The 23,375-nt window shown below is 44.4% G+C and overlaps 3 protein-coding genes and 1 long non-coding RNA gene across 6 annotated transcripts; 2 read left to right on the top strand and 2 right to left on the bottom strand.

Moving 5' to 3' along the window:
* Positions 1 to 1,511: 1,511 nt before the first annotated feature.
* Positions 1,512 to 5,281, top strand: LOC115110679 (butyrophilin subfamily 1 member A1-like). 2 transcript variants are annotated; one of them, XM_029636521.2, is made up of 7 exons: positions 1,512 to 1,633; positions 2,879 to 2,959; positions 3,379 to 3,477; positions 3,598 to 3,699; positions 3,808 to 4,083; positions 4,202 to 4,280; positions 4,384 to 5,281. In XM_029636521.2, exons 2-7 carry the CDS (start codon positions 2,900 to 2,902, stop codon positions 4,968 to 4,970), a joined length of 1,203 nt encoding a protein of 400 aa, XP_029492381.1. In that variant the 5' UTR covers positions 1,512 to 1,633; positions 2,879 to 2,899; the 3' UTR covers positions 4,971 to 5,281. The 2 variants fall into 2 exon arrangements, with proteins under 2 accessions (XP_029492381.1, XP_029492382.1); XM_029636522.2 differs by having other exon boundaries at positions 1,514 to 1,633; positions 3,811 to 4,083.
* A 4-nt stretch (positions 5,282 to 5,285) lies between these two features.
* Positions 5,286 to 6,564, bottom strand: LOC115110696 (nucleoplasmin-like). 2 transcript variants are annotated; one of them, XM_029636554.2, is made up of 6 exons: positions 6,463 to 6,564; positions 6,227 to 6,342; positions 6,041 to 6,123; positions 5,696 to 5,906; positions 5,447 to 5,536; positions 5,286 to 5,348 (listed from the first exon to the last, which is right to left on the bottom strand). In XM_029636554.2, the coding sequence occupies exons 2-5, from the start codon at positions 6,276 to 6,278 to the stop codon at positions 5,460 to 5,462; spliced, it is 423 nt and encodes a 140-aa protein (XP_029492414.2). In that variant the 5' UTR covers positions 6,279 to 6,342; positions 6,463 to 6,564; the 3' UTR covers positions 5,286 to 5,348; positions 5,447 to 5,459. The 2 variants fall into 2 exon arrangements, with proteins under 2 accessions (XP_029492414.2, XP_029492415.2); XM_029636555.2 differs by having other exon boundaries at positions 6,227 to 6,339; positions 6,463 to 6,555.
* Positions 6,565 to 6,657: 93 nt separating this feature from the next.
* On the top strand, positions 6,658 to 23,306 carry LOC115110909 (ATP-dependent DNA helicase Q5-like). Its single transcript, XM_065010935.1, is given in 18 exon segments — positions 6,658 to 6,931; positions 7,108 to 7,231; positions 7,387 to 7,746; positions 7,748 to 7,831; positions 7,834 to 7,911; positions 8,421 to 9,224; positions 9,314 to 10,021; positions 10,188 to 10,270; positions 19,005 to 19,226; positions 19,599 to 19,695; positions 20,229 to 20,265; positions 20,374 to 20,432; positions 21,046 to 21,119; positions 21,235 to 21,858; positions 21,951 to 21,996; positions 22,125 to 22,340; positions 22,448 to 22,520; positions 22,599 to 23,306. Coding segments are annotated over 18 exon segments (3,882 nt in total). The 5' UTR covers positions 6,658 to 6,839; the 3' UTR covers positions 22,700 to 23,306.
* Positions 10,771 to 16,288, bottom strand: LOC115110699 (uncharacterized). Its single transcript, XR_010461201.1, has 3 exons — positions 15,677 to 16,288; positions 12,764 to 12,953; positions 10,771 to 12,039 (listed from the first exon to the last, which is right to left on the bottom strand). It is a non-coding gene; the product is annotated as an uncharacterized LOC115110699 (long non-coding RNA).
* Positions 23,307 to 23,375: the final 69 nt, after the last annotated feature.

Raw genomic sequence — 23,375 nt, 5'->3', positions numbered from 1 at the left:
ACCTCTTTCAGGAATACCTAGGATAGGATAAAGTAATCCTTCTCACCCCCCTTAAAAGATTTAGATGCACTATTGTAAAGTGGCTGTTCCACTGGATGTCTTAAGGTGAACGCACCAATTTGTAAGTCGCTCTGGATAAGAGCGTCTGCTAAATGACTTAAATGTAAATGTATACGAGCAACACAAACATCCATGAGACCAAATGTGAACTTCACATTTCCAAATCATAAAACTCGTGTCATATACAGTGTCAGTGTTTATGATCACTATGTTTGATGTACAGTTACCAGATGACATGTCATCATACCCTGTTTTATTTTTTAACAGAAAGAGACGATTTGTTTATTGGGAAGAATATTTGCCGCAGTACCCACACCTGAATGCACTCATGAATATTTTCTGTGCACACCAAGATTACAATCCGTTTCTCTGAATTGTCTTGTGAAAGCCTAACACTGTAATATGTTATAACTTAGCTAGTCATGTAGGCAATAGAACAAGCTTTCAAATCATGCCCTCCTGAGCCAGATTGCGGTTTATAATGGACCGTTTTTGGATTGTGTAAACAACAACAGTAATTGTGTGATGGCAGGAATGCAGGGTTGTGTTCCAAACGAAACAACTACAAGTGTGCTTGCTCTAGTTCCTCAACAGCACAGCTAGGAGAGCTAAACTAAATCCTTCTGGTTGAAGACTCTTCTTTGACTCATAAAAGTGCATTGAAAATGCTTAGGAACTGTGCACACTTTGGAGAGGTATGTGGCCACTTAGTCCTCTCGAACCTACTCACTCAGACCCTTGTAATTTTGGGGGGGTCTTATGTTACACCTGCCCCATATTCTCCAGGAATAGTCTTATCATGTTACAGAATGTATCCAGAGTAGTTTTAGATTTTGTTATCAAGAAATGCGTCAAAAAGTACAGTAAATGTAAAATGCACAGAAAATAAACAGGGTAATAATGTTTGGATTCAGTCTTGTGTCAGGTGAACTGTTGCATCCTCACCTTTGATCTAATAATTTTCCCATCATCTCCAAGCTGTTCCCTTTCAAATGCAACCATGGTTATGCATTTCATATAATTTATATTGTACACACACACACACAAGTATTTGAACCCACGTTTACCATGTTTATTATATTAAAGACACATTCATTCTCCTCTACTATATAAGTAGGACAGGGTGACAATCCCTCCAACTTTGAGAAAAAACACTTTATATCAGTTGTCTCGAGATGGCTATGCATATTCATGAAATTAGGCTAGTAGCATAGTTAGCATAGTATCTCTCTCCATTGCATTCAGGCGTTAATTAACAAATCTTATCGAATATTTAAAACGGGATTACAATAATGCTATGTATCCACCAATCCAAAGAAAGGATAGGCGGGAGCTAGACAGCCCGTAGTTCCACTTTGTGGACAACTGATGTACCACAACAATCATGGCGGCGCTGTTTGTCTGCCTTCGGATTCAGAAAACGGAGAGAGCCGAACCATCTTCGTTCCTAGGAAAATCTTGTATGTAAACAAGGTCAGTCATACTGCAGCATACAGTCAACTTGTTCTCCAGTAGAATTACTCCTCCTGTGTATAGAAGACACCAATCGGCTTACATTACAACATTGTGACAGGTATGTCTAACAAGTTTGTACGACTCAACGGCATGATTGTGTCAAATTTGCCATAAAATATAATACATTAATTTCGATTGCATGAAAGTCCACAGACGTCACATAACAGCATGGCATTGTTTAGTGTCGCAAAAATAACTTAACTATCATGCATAGTGCAAAATTAGACATGTTGCAATGTCAACCAAGGATATATAGGATCAAGCTCTCTGGCAGTGCCACAAAGTCACACGACCCTACTCATTACTTTCTTTGTGCGCAGACTGCGTGTGTCTAGACTGGTCTGTAACTGGGTCACTGTCACTCAAACAAAATATGTAATACACATAGGCCTACTCTGAATACCTGAACAATGTTTCCTGTTTTTGTTTTCATGATTTAATTTGCCTACTCACATTTGTGTTGCATTGTATTCCACTTCCTTCCATTGTATTTATTTGTATTCTATTAAAGGTTGACATGAGTTTACCATTCATTTTATAACAAATGCCACCTGGTTCTGCTCTCCACAATGTGTGCTGATGAATATGCATTTCATTTATCAAAATTATTATTTTGTGCCAGTCATTATTATTTGGTCTATATTGTGCTTGCCATCCTCTATCTGTTTGTGCTTGGCTGTATCAGGACCATAAACCCTGTTTGGAAGTCCTCCTAGGTAATCTGCTAAGGGCTTCAGTGGCACACTGACCTAACTCACGTGCCACATTTACCCTGCTACTGACAGCAGATTTACTGGCTTAGCCCACAAGGTGTGTGTTTGTGTGTGTCTGTGTTATGGAAAAACAAAGGCCAAACACATTACTGCTGGCAGATGAGACAGCAGCAAAGAGCATGCAGGGCCAGTCACGTTGCAGAGGGCCAAGTAACCTCTGCTCTGACTCATCACTGATCCTAACCAAGTTAAGTCTTCTTAACAGGGGAGCTGCGGTACTCCTTTGGCCATGATGCCAATGTCTTTTAACTTGACTCGGGACAGAATAAAGGGCAGTAGGGTGGAACAGCTGACACATTTCTAATGAAAGTAGGGCAGGGGTAGTTTTAGATTTCAAACCATTTGAGTCCCCTTAGAGAATTTAGTTGGTCCTGCTACCACTGAATCAGATCAGTGGTGTGGTTTTAGTTCAGCAGTAGCACCTGTCAATCTGAAATCCTTACACGGGTAGTGTATATTCTGTCAAGTAGAGGTTCCCTGTCTGTCAAGGTACATTTATAATGCTATTTTATCTGTCTTTTTCTTTGTAGAGTCTCAGCACAGTTTCCAAGATGATGCAGTGTTTCCACTTTATAGTCGAGCCGGTCAAGAACATCACAGCCAAGCTTAAGGTACAGTAGGTCAAACTCCTGTCATGCATTACAAATCCTCCAAACAAAAACAACACCATTTACATGTTTTTTTGTTCAAATCTTTTTTTGCTAAGGTCAGAGATTTTATCATAAAGGAAAGTCACCTTGAAACGGCTGTGGAGGGGTTGTCATGGTAGCGTCACCAGTCACATGCTTACTCAAGTAGATAGGTTTTAATTGTTCCTGTAGTTTGATTTAATTACCTATTGATTTATATTTAAAACAAATTAAAAGCTGATGGGTCCTTTTCTGGGTTGACCTTATTACTTTTTAAACCACTAGCAAAACACTAATTTCTGTCCTAAATCTGTTTCCTTTCCTCTTTTCCTAATATTTATATTTCATTGCTACATTCTATGTGATCTAACTCTTTTCACTCTTTTTTTTTTGTCTGTCAGGAATCTCGCAAGAGGGCGAAGAATGAGAAGCGAGAGCCACTGGAAGAGAATCAGCTGTTTATAGTGGAGCTGGCTAGAGATCTCAATCGAGTGTGCCAGGTACACTGAAATATATACACACCTTTTGTAACATCCATTATGCAAGTATCCACTGTCAGGTCTAGTTTGGAGGATAAACAAGTCTACTAAATCCCCCACTTGTCTATGTCCTCTCTGCAGAGGTCTGAGGTGCTGGGGAACATCTGGAAACTAGAGGACATCTGGCCCACTCCTCTTTGCAGGGCCTTCATCCTGGAGTGGGCGTCTCTGCTGGAGAGTAAGGTATGGAGAGCAGGAGCCAATATACTGTAACAGCTATTAATATATACTGTATAGTTTGCAGGCGACTTTCTCCAAACACGTGTTGAATGAGTCTTCACCTGTTGTCAGCAGAAGAGGCCCATGCAGTCGGATGGCTGGCCAAAGGAGAGCGAGTGGAGGGAGCAGGACCTGTTCAGTGAGAACGAGATGGAGAACGCTAAGAGGACCATCATTAACTGGACCAAGGACCTGAGAGCCCAACCTGAGCAAAGTGTGTGGCCTGGGGAGGCTGTGGCTCAAGTTCTGGAGGACCTCCAGGCTGCATGGAGGAGTCGCCACATGCCCAACCTCCTGACAGCCATGGAACTGCTCATGTGGGTCTTACTGACACAGGGCCTGGACAAGGTGGGGGCCTCCTTAAATATCAATTGTCCCCCTTTAAAAGAAATGAATGTATATTCATGTTAACACCTCTGATATTTACCAAAGCTGCTTTCCTCCCTCTCCATCTTTGTGCTTGCAGGAAGCCATCCCTCAACAGTGGCTCATATGGAAGCAGAGGACTCAGAAGATAGGTGCTGCCCACTACATTCCTCACTCAGGTATGTGATGCCTTGGACAGGCATTGACAGAGCCAGGTGTGATGTTCACAGAACGTATCGTTAATTTGACAATTTTTTGTTACTAATCTTATGTATATTCCAGTATGGGACTGGATCTCTAATGCAGCAGTGGAGATTTCCCTTGACCTGGACACGGCCAACCCTGACCTGCTGATCTCCAACGACGAGAAGAAGATGCGCTGCGGTTTCGAGAGAAAGGATGTGCCAAACTACCACCAGCGATTCGATGGCTGGTGGTGCGCCACAGGGGTGGAGGGTTTCAACTCTGGCCGCCACTACTGGGAGGTGGAGGTGGGGGAGCGGGACTTTCGGCTGGGTGTGGCCAAGGAGTCAGCCCTGAGGAAGGGCTTCAAGTCCCTGAACACAGACACGGGCTACCTGACCCTGCGCCTGGAGAGGGGCACGGAGCTCAAGGCCCTGACTGTGCCCTTCACTGCCCTGCCGCCTGGTCTCATCCCCCGCAAGGTGGCCGTCTACCTGGACTACGAACAGGGCCAGCTGTCCTTCTACGACATAGACAGCCGCTCCCACATCTACACCTACAATGAGAGCTTCAACGAGAAGCTGTTCCCTCTGTTCGGCACGACGGAGATCATTAAGGACCTGGTGATCAAGTCCCCTAGGAGCAAGGCCTATTGCCTCTGTCCCTCCCTGTGCCTGTGGGGCTGAACTTTCCCTCTTAACACCATCCCTTCACCCTATGGTTACCCTCTCACCACTCCTGTAGAGTAATCAGAACCTTCGTTACTGTAAAGAACTAGACCATCATGATATTGGATAGCTATGTGACCACTGATGCTGCTGCTTCTATGTGATTATTTCTGCCTCTTCCTTACTCCAGTTATGCTATGCACTCACATGCTCTGTATTTTCGTACATTTGAAAGAATACCGTAGTATTATTGTAATCTATTGTGAAATATTAATCCTGCAATAACAATGCACTTTCCGTGATGAATAAATATACGAAACTCAAAGGTTCTACTTTTAGTGCTGTGTTTTATTGAATTCCTTCAAATTTGATCATGTTATTGAAGAACACTGTGATCTGAAAAAAAAAACACAATAACTATTTCATACTGAACTGTACAATGTCATAAGGTAATCCTGTTATGAAGCTTAGAAGTTCTAGATTTGTTTACTTACCAAGTGGGGGTGTTCATGAGAAGAACTCCTTCTCCTCCTCCTCCTTCTCCTCATCCTCCTCCTTCTCCTCCTCCTCCTCCTCCTCGACCACTATGACAGCACAAAAATACCAGGTATCATTTGAATTGAACTTAAAGCCAAATAAAAAACAGAGTCCCAGAATTGACATACAAATAGTTTCTGATTAATATTTATTTTCTTGCCATTCTCTCGACAATAACATCATTTTCTCATATCTCAATTACTTACATGTCAAATGCTGTCCAGAAATGAAGAGGGGGCCCTGCCCAGAGCGAAGGTTGAAGATGACAGGTGGGATGAGCTCAAACCCACTGAAACTGACCATAGGTTGGCACATAGGGTGAAGTGTGGCAATGGGCACTGGCTTGCAGCATTCCCCAACTCTGTCCTGTACCTCCACCACATGCATCTCCTTACTGGCCTCTGCACTCAGACACATCTATACACAAGGGGAGCAGAGATTAGGAGTTGGGCTGTCATTGGACTATGTTAATTGTTGTGTCACGGACTAAGTCAAAGTGATCTCTGCTAATGGGGTGTGTGGAGATGGACTAAAGACTTGAACAGACTGACCGTTCGGATAAAGAACTGATGCTCCAACAAATCCTCCGCTATTTCAAACACTGCCTTTCTCTGGGTGTCATTCAGCTCACAGCCTAGTCAGAGGAGAGAGGAGACCCTGGGTTTACAATACATTGTTGTGCATCTAGGTCACCAATTTCAAACCATCTCAAAGTGGCATTAACCTCAGTTACATACCCCAGAGCACACAGACAGTGTCAGAAACAGAGGGTGAAAAGGAGAGATCCATGGAGATGAAGTGGAGTGGAGTTATCCTCTTAATATTCTGCAATCCTATGCCTCTTCTCTCCCTGCTTTATTGATAAATAAATCAGGGTTTTTGATTGTGTCAGTGTTTTTGGTTTGGGTGTTGATAAAGTGGTCTATGGAGGTCACCAAATTCAATTAGAACTCAAATGTAAATTGTAACTCACCTCACTGAACAAGACAACAAAACAATTCTAGCATTAAAATCTGTCCTGGCCTGGGTCGTGCTAATCAGGTGCTAATCACAGCGCATTCGACTCTCATTGGCCAGGAAAACAAAGGCGTGTACCAATGGATGATGAATCCAATCAGAGTTGTGTGTGTTTAATGTTTTTTGCACAAAACATAAACAGATCTGTTTCGGGCATTTGACATGAAATAAAAATCAATATTTAAAAGAAAACCGTAGATAAAATATGTTTATAGAGATTCACTGGTTAAAATATGGCTTCCTTTATTATGTGCCGACTGGCACGATGTCATCGATACGCGACGACGAGAGAATTAAGTTTGTTGTCAAGTTGGACGTTTTTCTGGATAAGAGATGACTTCCATTAAAAAGGCGTTAAAACCCAATTTTGGGTTCGATAAGTTCCGATCCCAGACGCAGGAGGACGTTGTTACAGCAGTTGTTAAAGTGAGACCATAATAGGCATGTTGAACTTACAATAACTTACCTATGAACGGCTCATTGGCTGTTACCTACTACTAGCTAGCATGATCAGTTATTGTCATTAAACATATCTGAGTAATGCCGTTGCCCAAATCGGACTGTCGATGGAATATTGTAAATTACTGCCCCTGTTGTGTGCAGGTGACAGGGATGTTTTTGTGTGCATGCCCACCGGGGCAGGGAAGTCCCTCTGCTACCAGCTTCCCGCAGTGTTGGCTAAGGGTATTACCTTGGTCATATCCCCTCTTATCGCTCTCATCCAGGTCAGTCTCTCTTCTTTAGTATTTTCTTCTGTTGTGTAATTTGTCCTGATTACATGGTTGATTCTGATATAGACTGAGCTATCCTTAACTGCATAGCTAGCTACTTATTTAGGTTTCTTCAATGATGATCCCTTTCTCTGTATCCACCATAACAGGACCACGTGGACCACCTAAGGGACCTGAACATTCCTGCATGCTCCATCAACTCCAAGCTCCCTGCAGGGGCGTGCCGTCTGATCCTGGCCGATCTGGAGAGTGAGAGCCCCAGGTTGAAGCTGCTTTACATCACCCCAGAGATGGTGGCCTCCTCTGCCTTCCAGCCCTGCCTTACAGGCCTACTCTCCCGGAGCCTCCGCTCCTACCTGGCTGTGGACGAGGCTCACTGTGTCTCCCAGTGGGGGCATGACTTCAGACCAGACTACCTCAAACTGGGCAGTCTGCGTGCCTGTCTGCCCGGGGTACCCTGCGTGGCGCTGACAGCCACGGCACCCCAGAAGGTGCAGGAGGACATAGCAAAGTGTCCTGAGGCTGCAATCACCGCTGTCCTTTGCCACACCTGTGTTTCGCAGTAACCTGCATTATGAGGTGGTGTACAGGGAGGACCCCTGGAGGACCCCTACAAGCACCTGCATGCCTTCATCAGGGAGGCCCTGACCATGGGGGAATGCCCCAAAGGACAGGTTGGTGGACTAGATTCCCCTCTGACTCTCTCTTATATGCAGTATCTCTTACTACTCTATCTAATGGATGGTGTAATCAGTTAGGACTGGGCGATGTGGCCTAAAAATCACAAGTCTATTGTTTATTATGGGCGATTCACGATATATATCTAGATTTAAAGGTCAAATACACTGCATTTCAAACAGTCAGCAATAACATAATGAATTCAGGGCTTGTGATGTTATACCCACTAATAATGTAATTATTTTATCAAAATAGTTTAATCTGCTATTTTGCAATATTCACTGATCTGGCTGAAAATGCCCGTTTTGCAACAAACTGAACATAAATTTACCAGAATCAGTGTTCATTGATTCTCTGGTTTAGTAGTGTCTCCTCTGCATGCAATTTGAGGAGTTGAAAGGTTAACTTCTCCTCTATTACAGTAAAATCATGAATGGTGTAATCAGAGTAATGTATTTCGGTGTCCTTATGACCGATTCTGTTGGAACAAATAATCTTCCTGCAGGATGTACTACTCCCCCCAGTTACTACCAGGAATCTGGGCATGCGGGGTGAGACGGGCTGCCCTCTTCCTGCAGGATGTACTACTCCCCCCAGTTACTACCAGGAATCTGGGAGTGCGGGCGAGACGGGTTGCCCTCTTCCTGCAGGACATACTACTCCCCCCAGTTACTACCAGGAATCTGGGCGTGCGGGGCGAGACGGGTTGCCCTCTTCCTGCAGGACGTACTACTCCCCCCAGTTACTACCAGGAATCTGGGCGTGCGGGGCGAGACGGGTTGCCCTCTTCCTGCAGGACGTACTACTCCCCCCAGTTACTACCAGGAATCTGGGCGTGCGGGGCGAGACGGGTTGCCCTCTTCCTGCAGGACGTACTACTCCCCCCAGTTACTACCAGGAATCTGGGCGTGCGGGGCGAGACGGGTTGCCCTCTTCCTGCAGGATGTACTACTCCCCCCAGTTACTACCAGGAATCTGGGCATGCGGGGTGAGACGGGCTGCCCTCTTCCTGCAGGATGTACTACTCCCCCCAGTTACTACCAGGAATCTGGGCGTGCGGGCGAGACGGGTTGCCCTCTTCCTGCAGGATGTACTACTCCCCCCAGTTACTACCAGGAATCTGGGCATGCGGGGTGAGACGGGCTGCCCTCTTCCTGCAGGATGTACTACTCCCCCCAGTTACTACCAGGAATCTGGGCGTGCGGGGCGAGACGGGTTGCCCTCTTCCTGCAGGATGTACTACTCCCCCCAGTTACTACCAGGAATCTGGGCATGCGGGGTGAGACGGGCTGCCCTCTTCCTGCAGGATGTACTACTCCCCCCAGTTACTACCAGGAATCTGGGCGTGCGGGGCGAGACGGGTTGCCCTCTTCCTGCAGGACGTACTACTCCCCCTAGTTACTACCAGGAATCTGGGCGTGCGGGGCGAGACGGGTTGCCCTCTTCCTGCAGGATGTACTACTCCCCCCAGTAACTACCAGGAATCTGGGCATGCGGGGTGAGACGGGCTGCCCTCTTCCTGCAGGATGTACTACTCCCCCCAGTTACTACCAGGAATCTGGGCGTGCGGGGCGAGACGGGTTGCCCTCTTCCTGCAGGATGTACTACTCCCCCCAGTTACTACCAGGAATCTGGGCGTGCGGGGCGAGACGGGCTGCCCTCTTCCTGCAGGATGTACTACTCCCCCCAGTTACTACCAGGAATCTGGGCGTGCGGGGCGAGACGGGTTGCCCTCTTCCTGCAGGATGTACTACTCCCCCCAGTTGCTACCAGGAATCTGGGCGTGCGGGGCGAGACGGGTTGCCCTCTTCCTGCAGGACGTACTACTCCCCCCAGTTACTACCAGGAATCTGGGCGTGCGGGGCGAGACGGGTTGCCCTCTTCCTGCAGGATGTACTACTCCCCCCAGTTACTACCAGGAATCTGGGCATGCGGGGTGAGACGGGCTGCCCTCTTCCTGCAGGATGTACTACTCCCCCCAGTTACTACCAGGAATCTGGGCGTGCGGGGCGAGACGGGCTGCCCACTTCCTGCAGGACATACTACTCCCCCAAGGACCGGGAGCAGTTGAACTTCCTCATCCGCAAGGAGGTGGCCCGCAAACAGGTTACGTGTAGACTACACTGTCAACCTGCCTCACAGGCTTATGAATAGTATAGAAATATGATGGTGCTGTAAATGCATGGGGATTGCAATTGGTGTGTAGAGTGTTCAAATCGTTTTATGTTTGTTTATTTAACTTTGAGCGAATGATTGTGTGACTTCTCTGCAGGCAAAGCGTGGCTCCGAGAAAGATCAGGACAAGGCTTCCATCACAGACTTCAAGACCATGGTGTCATTCTGTGAGCAAGAGGGGTGAGTGTTATATAACACAGGGGTTCCCAAACTTTTACACTCAGGCCCCCCCTTCCAGCATTGGGGAACATCTCTCGCTCCCCCTGCGCTCGCGCGCCACATCTATTTCTGTGGGCACAAGCACTGTTCATGACACACCCCTCTTGTTGGAGGAGAGAAGATTTTACAATATTTCCTGCAAATCTACACATTTTTTCATGGTGTGCAGAGAAACCTTTGCTGTTTTAAAGCAAATTTTCTTGCAATTCTATATGTTTTGTCATGTGATATTTGAGTGACTCACATTACAAAAAAATCAACAAGCTAGTTGATCTGGACATTTCTGACAAGTTATAAATTGCTCTCTAAGGTCTGCAATGACTGAGAAACTGATGATGCACTACATAATTATGAAATTGCAACTTGTGCATTCTATTATTTAAATGTTCAAGAGTGTGTGTGTGTGTGGGGGGCACAGCAGCAGCCCACAGTTTGGAAACCACTGATATAACTCACTACAATCATCTGCATTTTTGTTTTATTTCATGCAAGAGATACAAAAGCGTATTGCACTATTTTAGGCAGCCTAAGAAAATGCTTTTTCAGAAGGAAGAGATGCCATTTTTAACCTATGCAACAACTATACGGAAATGACAGCATGACTCTTTTTCTGTTTTTGTGTATAACTGTGAAGCATATTACAAGGCTTCCTCACTACCTCAGTTCCATGTTTGTACAGCAGAGGGCAGGCATGGTCCTCTGAATCGCCTGAGGAATGAGATAATGGCTTGTTTTTGCTGAACTAATGCTGTGTTCACGTGCTAGTCGGAACTAGGAAACAGACTTTTTCGACTTGCTAACTGGTTGTAGTTATCCACGTGCCGCGTTCAACCAGTTAGCAAGTCGGACATTTCTGAGTTTCCTAGTTTCATCTAGCACTTGAACAAGGCAATAAAGCAAAGGAAGTTCTTTACATAGAAGACATATGGCAACACTCTCACACAGTGTTTGTTGTTGATTGGAACTGCAGAGGGCTCTTTCTTAGAGTCTCTGAGCCAGTGGCAGAGGTTGAGTTGACACCCATACATCCTAGAACTGACAGACATTCATCTCCCCAAGCAATCTCCTGTGCTTCTATTGGGATCTTTTAGCTACATGTCCAGTTGTTTGTATTACTTGATGCCTTTTGTGTGTGTGTGTGTGTGTGTGTGTGTGTGTGTGTGTGTGTGTGTGTGTGTGTGATTCCATGCTCCTGTGTTCCTTGTGTTGTGTGGATCAGTTGAAGCCGTCCTAGAGGTCTAGTCTTGTCCATCTCTCACGTCAAAGACTGCTTTTGTTAGCCAGCAGAGCTCAGGGATGCCCCATGGAATGTTGATACTCCTGGAAGCCTGGAAGCCGGGCCTGTTTTGCTGCTTCTCAGGGAGGCTCTGTGTGTGTTTTGTATGGAGGTGGGTTGTTCAAGGGCCGGGTTCCTTTATAGATGGGCTCCAAACCCTCCCCATGGGTCCTCCTCATTCCTCGGGGGTTAATAGGCCCATAGAGTGCTTCTCTAGAATGTCTCTCCTGGTGATATAGTGGTGACAGAGGGTTTTCAATTCACACCTCTCTGCATGGGTCCTCATTCTTCTGGGGTTTAGAGGTCAGTAGAGTGCCTGTTTATAATGTCTCTCCTCATTATTGGGGGAAGTGGGGATTGTCTCAGGTTAGCTGACTATGTGGGCCCTTGGTTCTGGTTCTGTGACAGCAGCAGCACGTCAAACAGGTCATCAGCAGCATGAGCAGGAAGACCACTAGGAAAGAACACACGATTGACAACAGCTTTTATAGTAGCTAGCCTACATATTTGAATTTTGTCCAGACAGGATGATTGATTTCACACTATCTAAAGTGTGAAATCAATGAAAGACTCAACGTGGCTGGGTCTTTCAGCATGACAATGATCCCAAACACACCGCCCGGGCAACGAAGGAGTGGCTTCGTAAGAAGCATTTCAAGGTCCTGGAGTGGCCTAGCCAGTCTCCGGATCTCAACCCCATAGAAAATCTTTGGAGGGAGTTGAAAGTCTGTGTTGCCCGGGCAACAGCCCCAAAACATCACTGCTCTAGAGGAGATCTGCATGGAGGAATGGGCCAAAATACCAGCAACAGTGTGTGAAAACCTTGTGAAGACTTACAGAAAATGTTTGACCTCTGTCATTGCCAACAAAGGGTATATAACAAAGTATTGAGAAACTTTTGTTATTGACCAAATACTTATTTTCCACCATAATTTGCAAATAAATTCGTTAAAAATCCTACAATGTGATTTTTGGATTTTTTTTCTCATTTTGTCTGTCATAGTTGAAGTGTACCTATGATGAAAATTACAGGCCTCTCATCTTTTTAAGTGGGAGAACTTGCACAATTGGTGGCTGACTAAATACTTTTTTGCCCCACTGTACATACATACATACATACATGTATGTATATACATACGTGTGTGTGTGTGTGTGTGTGTGAGAGAGGTGTAGCTTACCGATAAAGAGGACGAGGACAGCGAAGGCCCCCATCTCCAGAGGGCTGGCGGTGGGGAGACCCTGCAGTTTGGCCCAGAGCTTCTGTAGCAGGGTCAGCATCTCCTCCCTGGCATCCATCATGTCCCTCACACTGAGGGTGGGTGCAGCTCTGTAGTATCTGGGTGCAGGTTGTGTGATGTGACCACTTTGCTGAAGCCACAAATAAAAGGATAAAGTGGATGAAAGATGGATTATTGATTATTAATAATGGATAATTATTACAATATATTGTTCGAATTATTAGAATCTTGGCATTTGTTTCATTCCTTATTCTTCACCCATAATGGACTGTGAGTCTAGAAGTCAGAGATGCTGTATGTTACTGTCTAACTCTGTACATGACCTGACACCAATGGAATGTTGACAAACCATTGCGTTCATCCTTGAATATATAGGAGAGCTGCTAGTGCATGTGTTTCTGATGAGTAGGTATGACAGAGTGAAATCAACTGATTCCAGCTCCTCCTATAAGAAAGAGGAGGATCTAGAAAGTGTGTTATAATCTGGTAATATGTTGGTGTGTGTGAAGGGTTGAGTTTTTCTGGGTCAGTGGGATTGTGTCTGTTCCAGGCTTACTAGACTAATTCTAGGGCTCTCCCAGCAGCATGGCTGTGGACTGACACACAACCGTTATCACAACTGTCATGAGACCGAGAGGAAGGTCCCACTGGCTGACTGTATAAAGGGAGGACTTTTATCTATGTTATTTCAAGGGCAGACACTGATATTTGCCTTGTTGTGTGTTAAAATATATTCTAAGTTTCTGTCTATTCTTTATGCACATATGAGTAAGGACATATGTTGCTGTTGCTATGGGAAAGTATGTTCCCTATAAACTGTGAATAGCAGTTGGGTGTGACAATTGATGCCAAGACAGGATCCTGCTCATATGAATTATCTCATGATCATCCCTTCACAGTTCTCCTCCTCATCACACTCTCTTTATCTTCTTCTCTCTAGTTATGCACCTTCTCCTCTCCCAACCCTGATCACACTGTAGGCTACTTGATTACATTACATGTCAGTTCTCTTCCTCACAACACTAGATTGACTTGGATTTAAGTTTCTCGGCATACACATCACAGACAAACTGAATTGGTCCACTCACACAGACAGCATCGTGAAGAAGGTGCAGCAGCGCCTCTTCAACCTCAGGAGGCTGAAGAAATTCGGCTTGTCACCAAAAGCACTCACAAACTTCTACAGATGCACAATCGAGAGCATCCTGGCGGGCTGTATCACCGCCTGGTACGGCAACTGCTCCGCCCTCAACCGTAAGGCTCTCCAGAGGGTAGTGAGGTCTGCACAACGCATCACCGGGGGCAAACTACCTGCCCTCCAGGACACCTACACCACCCGATGTTACAGGAAGGCCATAAAGATCATCAAGGACATCAACCACCCGAGCCACTGCCTGTTCACCCCGCTATCATCCAGAAGGCGAGGTCAGTACAGGTGCATCAAAGCTGGGACCGAGAGACTGAAAAACAGCTTCTATCTCAAGGCCATCAGACTGTTAAACAGCCACCATTAACATTGAGTGGCTGCTGCCAACACACTGACACTGACTCAACTCCAGCCACTTTAATAATGGGAATTGATGGGAAATGATGTAAATATATCACTAGCCACTTTAAACAATGCTACCTTATATAATGTTACTTACCCTACATTATTCATCTCATATGCATACGTATATACTGTACTCTATATCATCGACTGCATCCTTATGTAATACATGTATCACTAGCCACTTTAACTATGCCACTTTGTTTACATACTCATCTCATATGTATATACTGTACTCGATACCATCTACTGTATCTTGCCTATGCTGCTCTGTACCATCACTCATTCATATATCCTTATGTACATATTCTTTAACCCCTTACACTGTGTATAAGACAGTAGTTTAGGAATTGTTAGTTAGATTACTTGTTGGTTATTCCTGCATTGTCGGAACTAGAAGCACAAGCATTTCGCTACACTCGCATTAACATCTGCTAACCATGTGTATGTGACAAATAAAATTTGATTTGAAATTTGATTGGATTAAGATATAATTTAATGTATTGATTCTATTAAAGGGGAAGTCTTTAGAAAAATGGAATAGTGCTTCAATTCATTTGACAGTATTTTTTTTATTGACTATAGGTGTGGCATGTAAAACAGATACCAGACTGTTGGCTCAGTCTCTTTGTCCTGTTGTCTGTGTCCCTTTTAAAGAGCTTCTGTTCCTGTTGTGTTGCTGGACCAGACCGAGTCCATCGTGGTGGAATGTGTTCTGGCCAATGTATTTTGTATGAATTCCGCTGACAATAGTTTTTACTTTAGTGCTGTTTCCCACAGCTGCTCTGTCTCTCTCTCCCAGGTAGACTCCCACCAGCTGGTGTGGTGATAGATCCCAGTCAGACTGGGCTTTCACCAGTCTCCGGTTTCACGGCTAGGCTGGGGGGGTATGGGAGCAAGTCTTCCCACAGTAGTAAAGTCTAGCTAAATATTCCGCTTTTAGAAATGTCATTATGATAATGACATACAGGAAGAGTGCTCTCCTTCTAGAGCTGTTCCAACTCTGGTCCACACTGTGTTCACATGTAAATAGCCTCCCTATTAATACACAGCTGGAATACACTGATGACAGCTAAATTACACTCTTCACATTCTTTTGGTTAGGCTATAAAGTATGCTAACACTGTTATTCTGGCCTGTATTTGCATGTATATAGGCTACATGTACACACTCACAACCAGCATACACTCACCTGAACTGTATGGGTAGTTTGCAGATATGCAACAGAGTAAATAAAGGTGCTAAACTGTGCTTGTCTAACGAAGCGAATCAGTTAGTGATGTAACACAAGCACCAACACCTACCTGAGTGAGTGTGGAGAGCGAGTTCCCTGTGTGTTGCTGGGTGAGTTGGAGCCAGCAGTGAGACAGAGGTGGTGACCTCGCCTCCTCGACCCAGCGGTCTTTTCAGGATTAGGGTTAGCAGAGATAAGTCCTCAAGTAGCGATTAGCATCGAAGCCAAGAGATGACCAAAACCCCACCCGCTGCACTGCTGTCCTCTGTACAGTCTGTTCTGGGCTCCATTTGAGCTTTTTCTCCAGCTGTCATTGGTTTGCTTTCCACCGTCTCTCGCTCCACTCTTACTCTCTCCTTTTATTCTTGCTTCTCTCCCAGTTAGTAGTAGCTGTTGTCATCTCTTGGTGCCAGTGGAAAAGGCAGCGGTTGTGCAATATCAACGCTGTTTATCTCCACTTACACAGGACTCCTGCTGTGTTTTTGTGCTCTCTGCCTGTTGTATTAATATAGGCTAGTTCATCATCTCCTTCTGCTGTGGGTCATTTTCTTCTTCCTTCACTCCTCCTCTGGAAAGACTCTGTTGCTTCATGAGCTCTGTCTCTCTGTCTCTCTCTCGCTCCCTGTCTCTCTCTCTCTCTCGTTCTCTCTCTCTCTCGCTCTGTCTCTCTCTCTCTCACTCTCTCTCTCCCCTCCTCCCTTGGTGAGACTGCCTCTTTCCCCCTTCTTTGAAAACTGTGGAGACTGGGTTTCCATCCGAGGTAGTCTTACTTTGTGTTATGGAGGTGTCTTGACTAGTATTCCTCCAAGAGACACTAGCCTGTATGAATGTGTGTGTGTATACATGACATAATATTGTGTATTGAGTGAAAAAGCAAGCTGTTATACAAAGAAGCGGAACAGCCATACTCTAAAGAGTGAATAGACATTCAGATGTTAATCTATTTAAAAGTCATTTAGAACAGTAACATCCTCACCAACCACCACCCATATGACCAATCTCACTCACCTACAAGTCTCTTAAAAGTAGATCATTTTGGTTTGCTATTCAGACGAGACTCTAGGCAAGCAGTTATTTTATAAAACCTCGTCTCTGTTTCACATTATTCACTCAGGAATCTTTCCACACCCACAACCCCTTTTTCTCCTCATCAATCGAGTTTGTCAGAATAGAAGGGAGTGGTGTGTCTTGAGTGATCAGAAACCGCATCCAGTTCACAGACGTATCGATAAACGGGTGTTCTTTTACTGGAGAATACACTTCACACTCCTGCAGAGTCACTGCATTTGATTTCCATAACTGTTTGACCGCACCCATTTTGATTTGAATGAAACTTTCCATACATATTTGCCCATGGTAGAAGTGGTCAGAAAGTGTCTTTTTTTGGGGGACCTGAATGCCAAAACATTCTAGCTCAAAGTTACCCATTGCTCAAAGTGAGTCATCAATGTCTTCATTCCTGGAAAAGATAAACAGTTGAGTTTTAAATCATTTAAAAGCTTACAAAAAGGGTTGTCAATATTTTTGATCATTTCTTCGGCTGAGACACAACATGCTCTTGAATACAGGGTGGGTGTCATTTCAATCATAGAAATATAATTAATAGAATGTGCCTATCCCTTCAGACCCCTGCAATTAAGCTGATACACCATTGACATTTTAAATGTAATTCAAATGTTTACTTCCAATTAATACCATAAAGATGGCTGCTGGTCCACCCACCATTGAATGTCGACTTAAATGGGAATGTCTATTCTATGCTCTATATTTCTTTGATTTCAATAGGTTTCCTATGGAAGGTTGACAGTGTTATTTAAACAAACTGATATTCCCATTCAAGTCAACATTCTCTGATGTGTGGACCTCCAACCATTTTAAAAGTTGACATTTTTATTTGAGTCACATTTTAGTAAATGTATCAGCCCAAACATGACAACCACCCTGTATTCAAGAATATGCTGTGTCTCAACCGATGGCAGGCACAACACACAAAAACCTCAGATGAGGAAAAATAGGGTCTACGCTACAACATACGGGAAAATGTGTTTTTGCTGTTGAGTTTACACGTTTTTAGATGATTGACATCAAATGTAAGAAATGTTTTGGGAACAAATAATCAAATAGTTTGACAACCCTTTTTGTAAGCTTTTAAATTATTTAAAACTCAACTGTTTATCTTTTCCAGTGATTTTAAGACATTGATTATTTCTCATGTTATGGTGGGGTATGCAAAATAAGTCAACTTGAGCACCTATATCGCCTAAATGTTTTGGCATTCAGGTTTCAAAACTCAGTGGTCTAAAGTACTTAAGTAAAAATACTTTAAAGTACTACTTAAGTAGTTTATTTTTATTTTACTTCACTACATTCTCTAAAGAAAAATGTACTTTTTAATCTTTACATTTTCCCTGACACCCAAAAGTACTCCTTACATTTTGAATGCTTAGCAGGACAGGTCAGGAAAATTGTCCAATTCACGCACTAATCAAGAGACCATCCCTGGTCATCCCTACTGCCTCTTATCTGGTGGACTAACGAAACACAAATGCTTAGTTTGTAAATGATTTCTGAGTGTTGGAGCATGTCCCTGGCTATCCGTAAAAGTTATTTTTTTTTAAAGATCATAATTGTGCCGTCTGGTTTGCTTAATATAAGGAATTTAAAATTATTTTTTACTTTTGATACTTAAGTATATTTTAGCAATTGCATTTCCTTTTGATACTTAGGTATATTTAAAACCAAATGCTTTTACTCAAGTAGTATTTTACAGGGTGACTTTTACTTGAGTCATTTTCTATTAAGGTATCTTTACTTTTACTCAAGTATGACAATTGGGTACTTTTCCCACCACTGCCAAAAAGTCACTTTCTGACCACTTCTATCATGGGCAAATATGTATGATACGTTTTTTGTTCAAATCAAAAGGGGTGTGGTCAAACAGGCATTCAAATCAAATGGAACAACCCCTCTCTGCTCAAGTGTGATTAACATCTAGTGATAGCGAGTAGTGCCAAAGCCTTATTTGGCCAGTTGAGTGTGACCTTGTTTGATCACACGTCATGCACACACACACACATCGATCATAGACTGTAATGGGGAATCTGTTACACAATGGTAGCTATTGATCAATGATGATCCTCTTTTGTCATTTCTCCATGACACAATCATTTTATAATTCCTCCTATCAGCAGCATTAGCTACTTTTCTGATGTCATGTACACTTTTCTGTATTGTGAGTCTTAATGAGGAATACACAATATCTTGGCTCTGAGCATTTTGAGACGCTGTGGGCTCTACTGAGCTACTCTGTAAATGCTAGGCCTCCTAGGGGTTTGACCTCTAGCATGTCTGTGCAATATGTTTGTCTCTCTCACACCTGTATTTCTGGGCTCTCTCAGCTGCCGCCCTGCCACCATCTCCAAGTTCTTTGGGGACCAGAAGCCAGACTGTGCGGGGGCCTGTGACTACTGTCGTGACCCCAAGGCTGTGCGGGCCCAGCTGGAGAAGGGGGCTACTTTGTGTACCAAGACTGAAGCAGCTCGGAGCACACAGCCCAGGGGCCCGTTTGGGTTTGACCGTGACCTCTACGCCAGGGGGAGGAAGGGCTACGGCTTTGAGAGGTCAGAAATGCAACGATCTAGTAGCCTGGAGGCCAGTCTAACTCTGTTGGTTAAAGTAGAAACAGACTGGCATCCAGGCTAACATTTGTTGTAGTTTTTAGTTGCTAACAGGGCAAGAGCCTGTAAGTAAGCATTTCACTGTAAGAATACCTGTTGTATTCGGCGCACGTGACAAATAAACTTTGATTTGAGATGGGGGGGGGGTCTTTCCTTCTGACTTGCTATTCATGTTTTGGTTGCACTATTTGGTTGGGTTAGAATTATTTTCAAATGTATTGTTGACTTTAAAATGTGTTTTCTAGCTGTCACTCATAGACAGTACAGTAGGAATGCTGAGGTCTGTGGTGATGTCATCTCCTCAGGCATGATGAGGGAGGGCTGGGAGAGTGGAGGTGATGATGATGATGGCTCCGAGCATCGGAGGAAAGAGTTCGGAGATCTCTTCAAGAAACAAATGAACCTGCGCAAGGTGAAACCTCGCATTCATGTACAGTGTACATGCTGTACATGGACAGCCCTGCTGTCATACTGTTATACGCAACATCTGACTCATAAGCATTCCATTGCTTCAGTAAACAAACCTTCATACACTGTAGCAGCTTCCTCTCTCTCCACATCTGTGTTCCAGCTGTGGCCAGCCAGCCAGGCAAGGAGGCTACGGGGCTAGGGGCCCCTGTAAAGGCACCATGTGGTAAATCTCTCCCATATGTGGAGTCAAATCAGCACAACAGGGCTATTCAAATCCATACTATTAATCCTGACAAACAAAAGACGTGTTGAGTTGAGCCATTATTTTGAGACTGTTGGTTTGAGATGCTGCCAGCAACAGCATGGGGCTTGGAACACTGAAAATATTAGAAACTAGGTGAGAGAGGCAGCAGTCTAGTGCTGGAGTGAGGAATTTGAGGGGCCCTCTGTAGGTTCTCTGCTCTAACTGACAATAGAAGTGTGAGGGGGTGTCTTATTTCCCTTTGTTTACTTCTCTCTCTCTTTCCTCTGTAGGTGTCTGAGGGACACAAAGATTCATTTATCCCCCCAGGTGGGTTCTCTACTGTTGTAATATCAGTGTAGACAAGCAAAGTGACTGACTAATAATACTGTTATGTGACTGAATGGGTTTGGATATTGTGTTCAACTGTTTCTGCAGATGATAACTGCCCACTCAGGGAGGCCAGCAGCCAGAAAATCCCCAGGCTCACTGTCAAGGTACAGCTCTAGTATGGAAACGTCTCACACACGTGCATGCTCACATGCATGCTCACGTACTTGCAAAGCAATATGCACACTCACATGTTTTTGATGTTTAATGCACATGTCCTTGTGTATTCAGTGTCTCCACCATCATGAGCTCGTTAGAAACTATTTATTTATTCATCCATAATTCAATTCTGCTTTAAATCGTTCACCCAACAAGATGCTGGCTTATCCAGGGTCCCACTCTCAATTTGTGATCTAATGCACAGAGCACTGAACATCTATGTTTGCAGATCGAGGGAACAGAAAGGGGATTGTACTACCACTGTGGTTCATACATGTATTACAAGAATAGCCATTTTCAAGGAAAAAAATTAGCCCCATTTGTATTTTTTTAGCGGTGATTGTATGTCATGATTTTAAAAAGTTTCAATAAATGTATGTATAGTGTTGATTTTATTCTGGAGCTGCTACTGACCAGTTCTCCCTTGTAAAGACATGCTTTAAATCTCAATGACACTTTCCTTTTAAATAGAGGATGAAATCAAATGAATACTTCTTCACTTGCCTTTAAAAAAAAATAGTTTTGAGGAGAGTGTGTGCCAAATGTGTGCATCACTTCTAGGCCCGGGAGCACTGTGTGGCTCTGTTACAGGAGGCTCTGAATAACCACCAGGTGGCAGCAGCACACACACACAGGTACCAGTCACTACTAACCACATGCACCTAAAATACCAAGTCACTGATGCCACTGGGACAACTGAACTGACACTTAGATTTCTTTCTTTGCATTTTCCCCCTGCCCCTCATCCAGCTCTGACACACTCTCCTTGGCAGGGGATATTGTACATGAGGTCTTCATGAGGTCCTCCAACCCCTTCCAGGCTGCCAGTGAGCTGCTGAGGGCCTCTAACTGCGAAGGCTCCACTACAAGTCCAGGGGCAAACAGGGGGACAGGGAGCGGGGGTCCTGACTGCCTGGCTGGGTCCGGAGAGTCAGCCGGTGAGGAGGAGAGGGGAAAGAGGAAGGAGACAAATACTGGAGATACAGCACCAACCATCAGCTCCTCCATCAGAGCTAAAGCCAATGCAGTCTCTCCCTTCCTGAACAGTCCCACCAAGACAGGAGGCAAGGCCCTGAGCAAGAAGCAGAAGCTAGCGGAGGCTGCTAATAACTCCCGCAACATTACCCAGTACTTTGGGAAGAAACCAATTGAAAAGAGTCAAGAGGTGGGGATAAGAACCAATGATGTGTCATCTCAGGCCTTTCAATACCACCCCAGTCACTCCCCTGCTACTGTCTCCATGGATACCATCCCTATGGACACTAGTCCCATGGAAACTATCCCTATGGACACCATCCCCACAGAAATCAACAACTTGGATAATGATGATGATGAGGAGGTTAAAGAGGAAGCTAAACTGGACTCTATCACAGTGTAAGATGTCCCTCGGAAGTTGTAGATAGCCTTTGACTGGTTTATTCTGTTTTGCGACTCTCTCTCTCTAAACTCCTTTGTCTTATTCACAGGCAAAATGCACATGAAAACAAGGCTAAATCGTTGCTAAAACAAAGGGTATGGAGATCAATATTATATTGCCACAACAGTCTTATTGTGTCGTCCATCTTTTTTAACAGTAATGTAATGATGACATCATTGTTAACATCTACTACCACATGTTCTCTGTGTGTCAACTATGTGAGGACAGTGAAGAGAGGGAGGCCCTCCCCCCAGCCAAACGTAGCTGCCCCCTACAGGACAGCAGGAAGAAGGTGACCTTTAACCCAAACATCCAGGAGACTGTACTGGAGCCAGGGAGCCCAAGCAAAGCCCCCAAGCCTGTGTCTCTGAAGGAGGTGGCTGACATCGTGGTGCGCTGTCTAGACCCTTTCTATACGCAGGGCAAGTTTGCCACCAAGGTGAGGGAGAGAGGGAAGGGGCATAAGCTGTGATTAAGATATTTAGTTCTTCATTTGTCACTTTTTCAAATTGTAGTATTCCAAATGTGAAATCTTCCTTGTTGTAGGAGCTGTTCAAGTCATTTGCCCGCTACTTGTCTCATTTACTAGCAGAGGGGAGGAGTAGGGGAAGAGGTCAAGGTGAGGAAGACAAACATTGTGTGATGCTCACTAGCGCAAGCTGCCTTTTCTAATAATGAACTATATTTTTGTCCACAGTGAAAATGCAGGCCAAGATACTGAGCCGTTACAGAGATGATATGCTGCTATGCTGTGTCAACTCCAGGCTCATGCTGTCGTGGTGTGGAGAGCCGCTGTAATGGCGGCTATTAAACATGTACTGTATACAGCACGTCTGCTGCTGCTGCTATGGAACAAGTAGTCATCCCTGCTCAACGCCGGACAGAGGTGGCTCTTTGTTTGATGTTAGCACCATGTGACTAGGACATTGATGCTATGGCTATACCAGGCCAAACCCTGCTGCTACCCGGTCTGTCATTCTGCCTGACTAAAGAGGACAGCCAGCTGGATGTGTAACAACCACACTCTATCCTTGATTGATTTAGGAGCTGTAATTTCATGTCTTTTTTGTTGTTAGTTTGTTATTAGTTGTTTTCATGAGATTCTCAATGAGAACTTTTGTTTATCCTGAGGAATCCCCCAAAATATGAATTAGTTTTTTCTCTTGCCCATAAGTTATCTTGTCGAAAAAGATCAGAGCTGGCCATGTCTGCCTGTGCAGGTTGGTGACTGGGTGGGTGCCTTTTCAAACAGTCAGTCATTTCAAACATGATGGAATCCAAAGAGCACTTGATGCACCAATGGGGAAAAACTCCCAGCCATCACAGAAATGTATCCAAAAAACCCAGCCTTCACACACTATTGCTCCATGTGAGACCTGTTTATAATAAAATCTCTAACACTGAATGTCTAGTGGCTGGTACTAAATGGCTCATGGGCTGTATACAATTAGATTAAGTGGAAAGACTGTTTTAT

The sequence above is a fragment of the Oncorhynchus nerka genome, linkage group LG26, assembly GCF_034236695.1.
Source record: "Oncorhynchus nerka isolate Pitt River linkage group LG26, Oner_Uvic_2.0, whole genome shotgun sequence".
In the NCBI taxonomy this organism is placed as follows: Eukaryota; Metazoa; Chordata; class Actinopteri; order Salmoniformes; family Salmonidae; genus Oncorhynchus; species Oncorhynchus nerka.
Note: the sequence above shows the minus strand (reverse complement) of the source record. Positions and strands in the feature narration are given on the sequence as shown.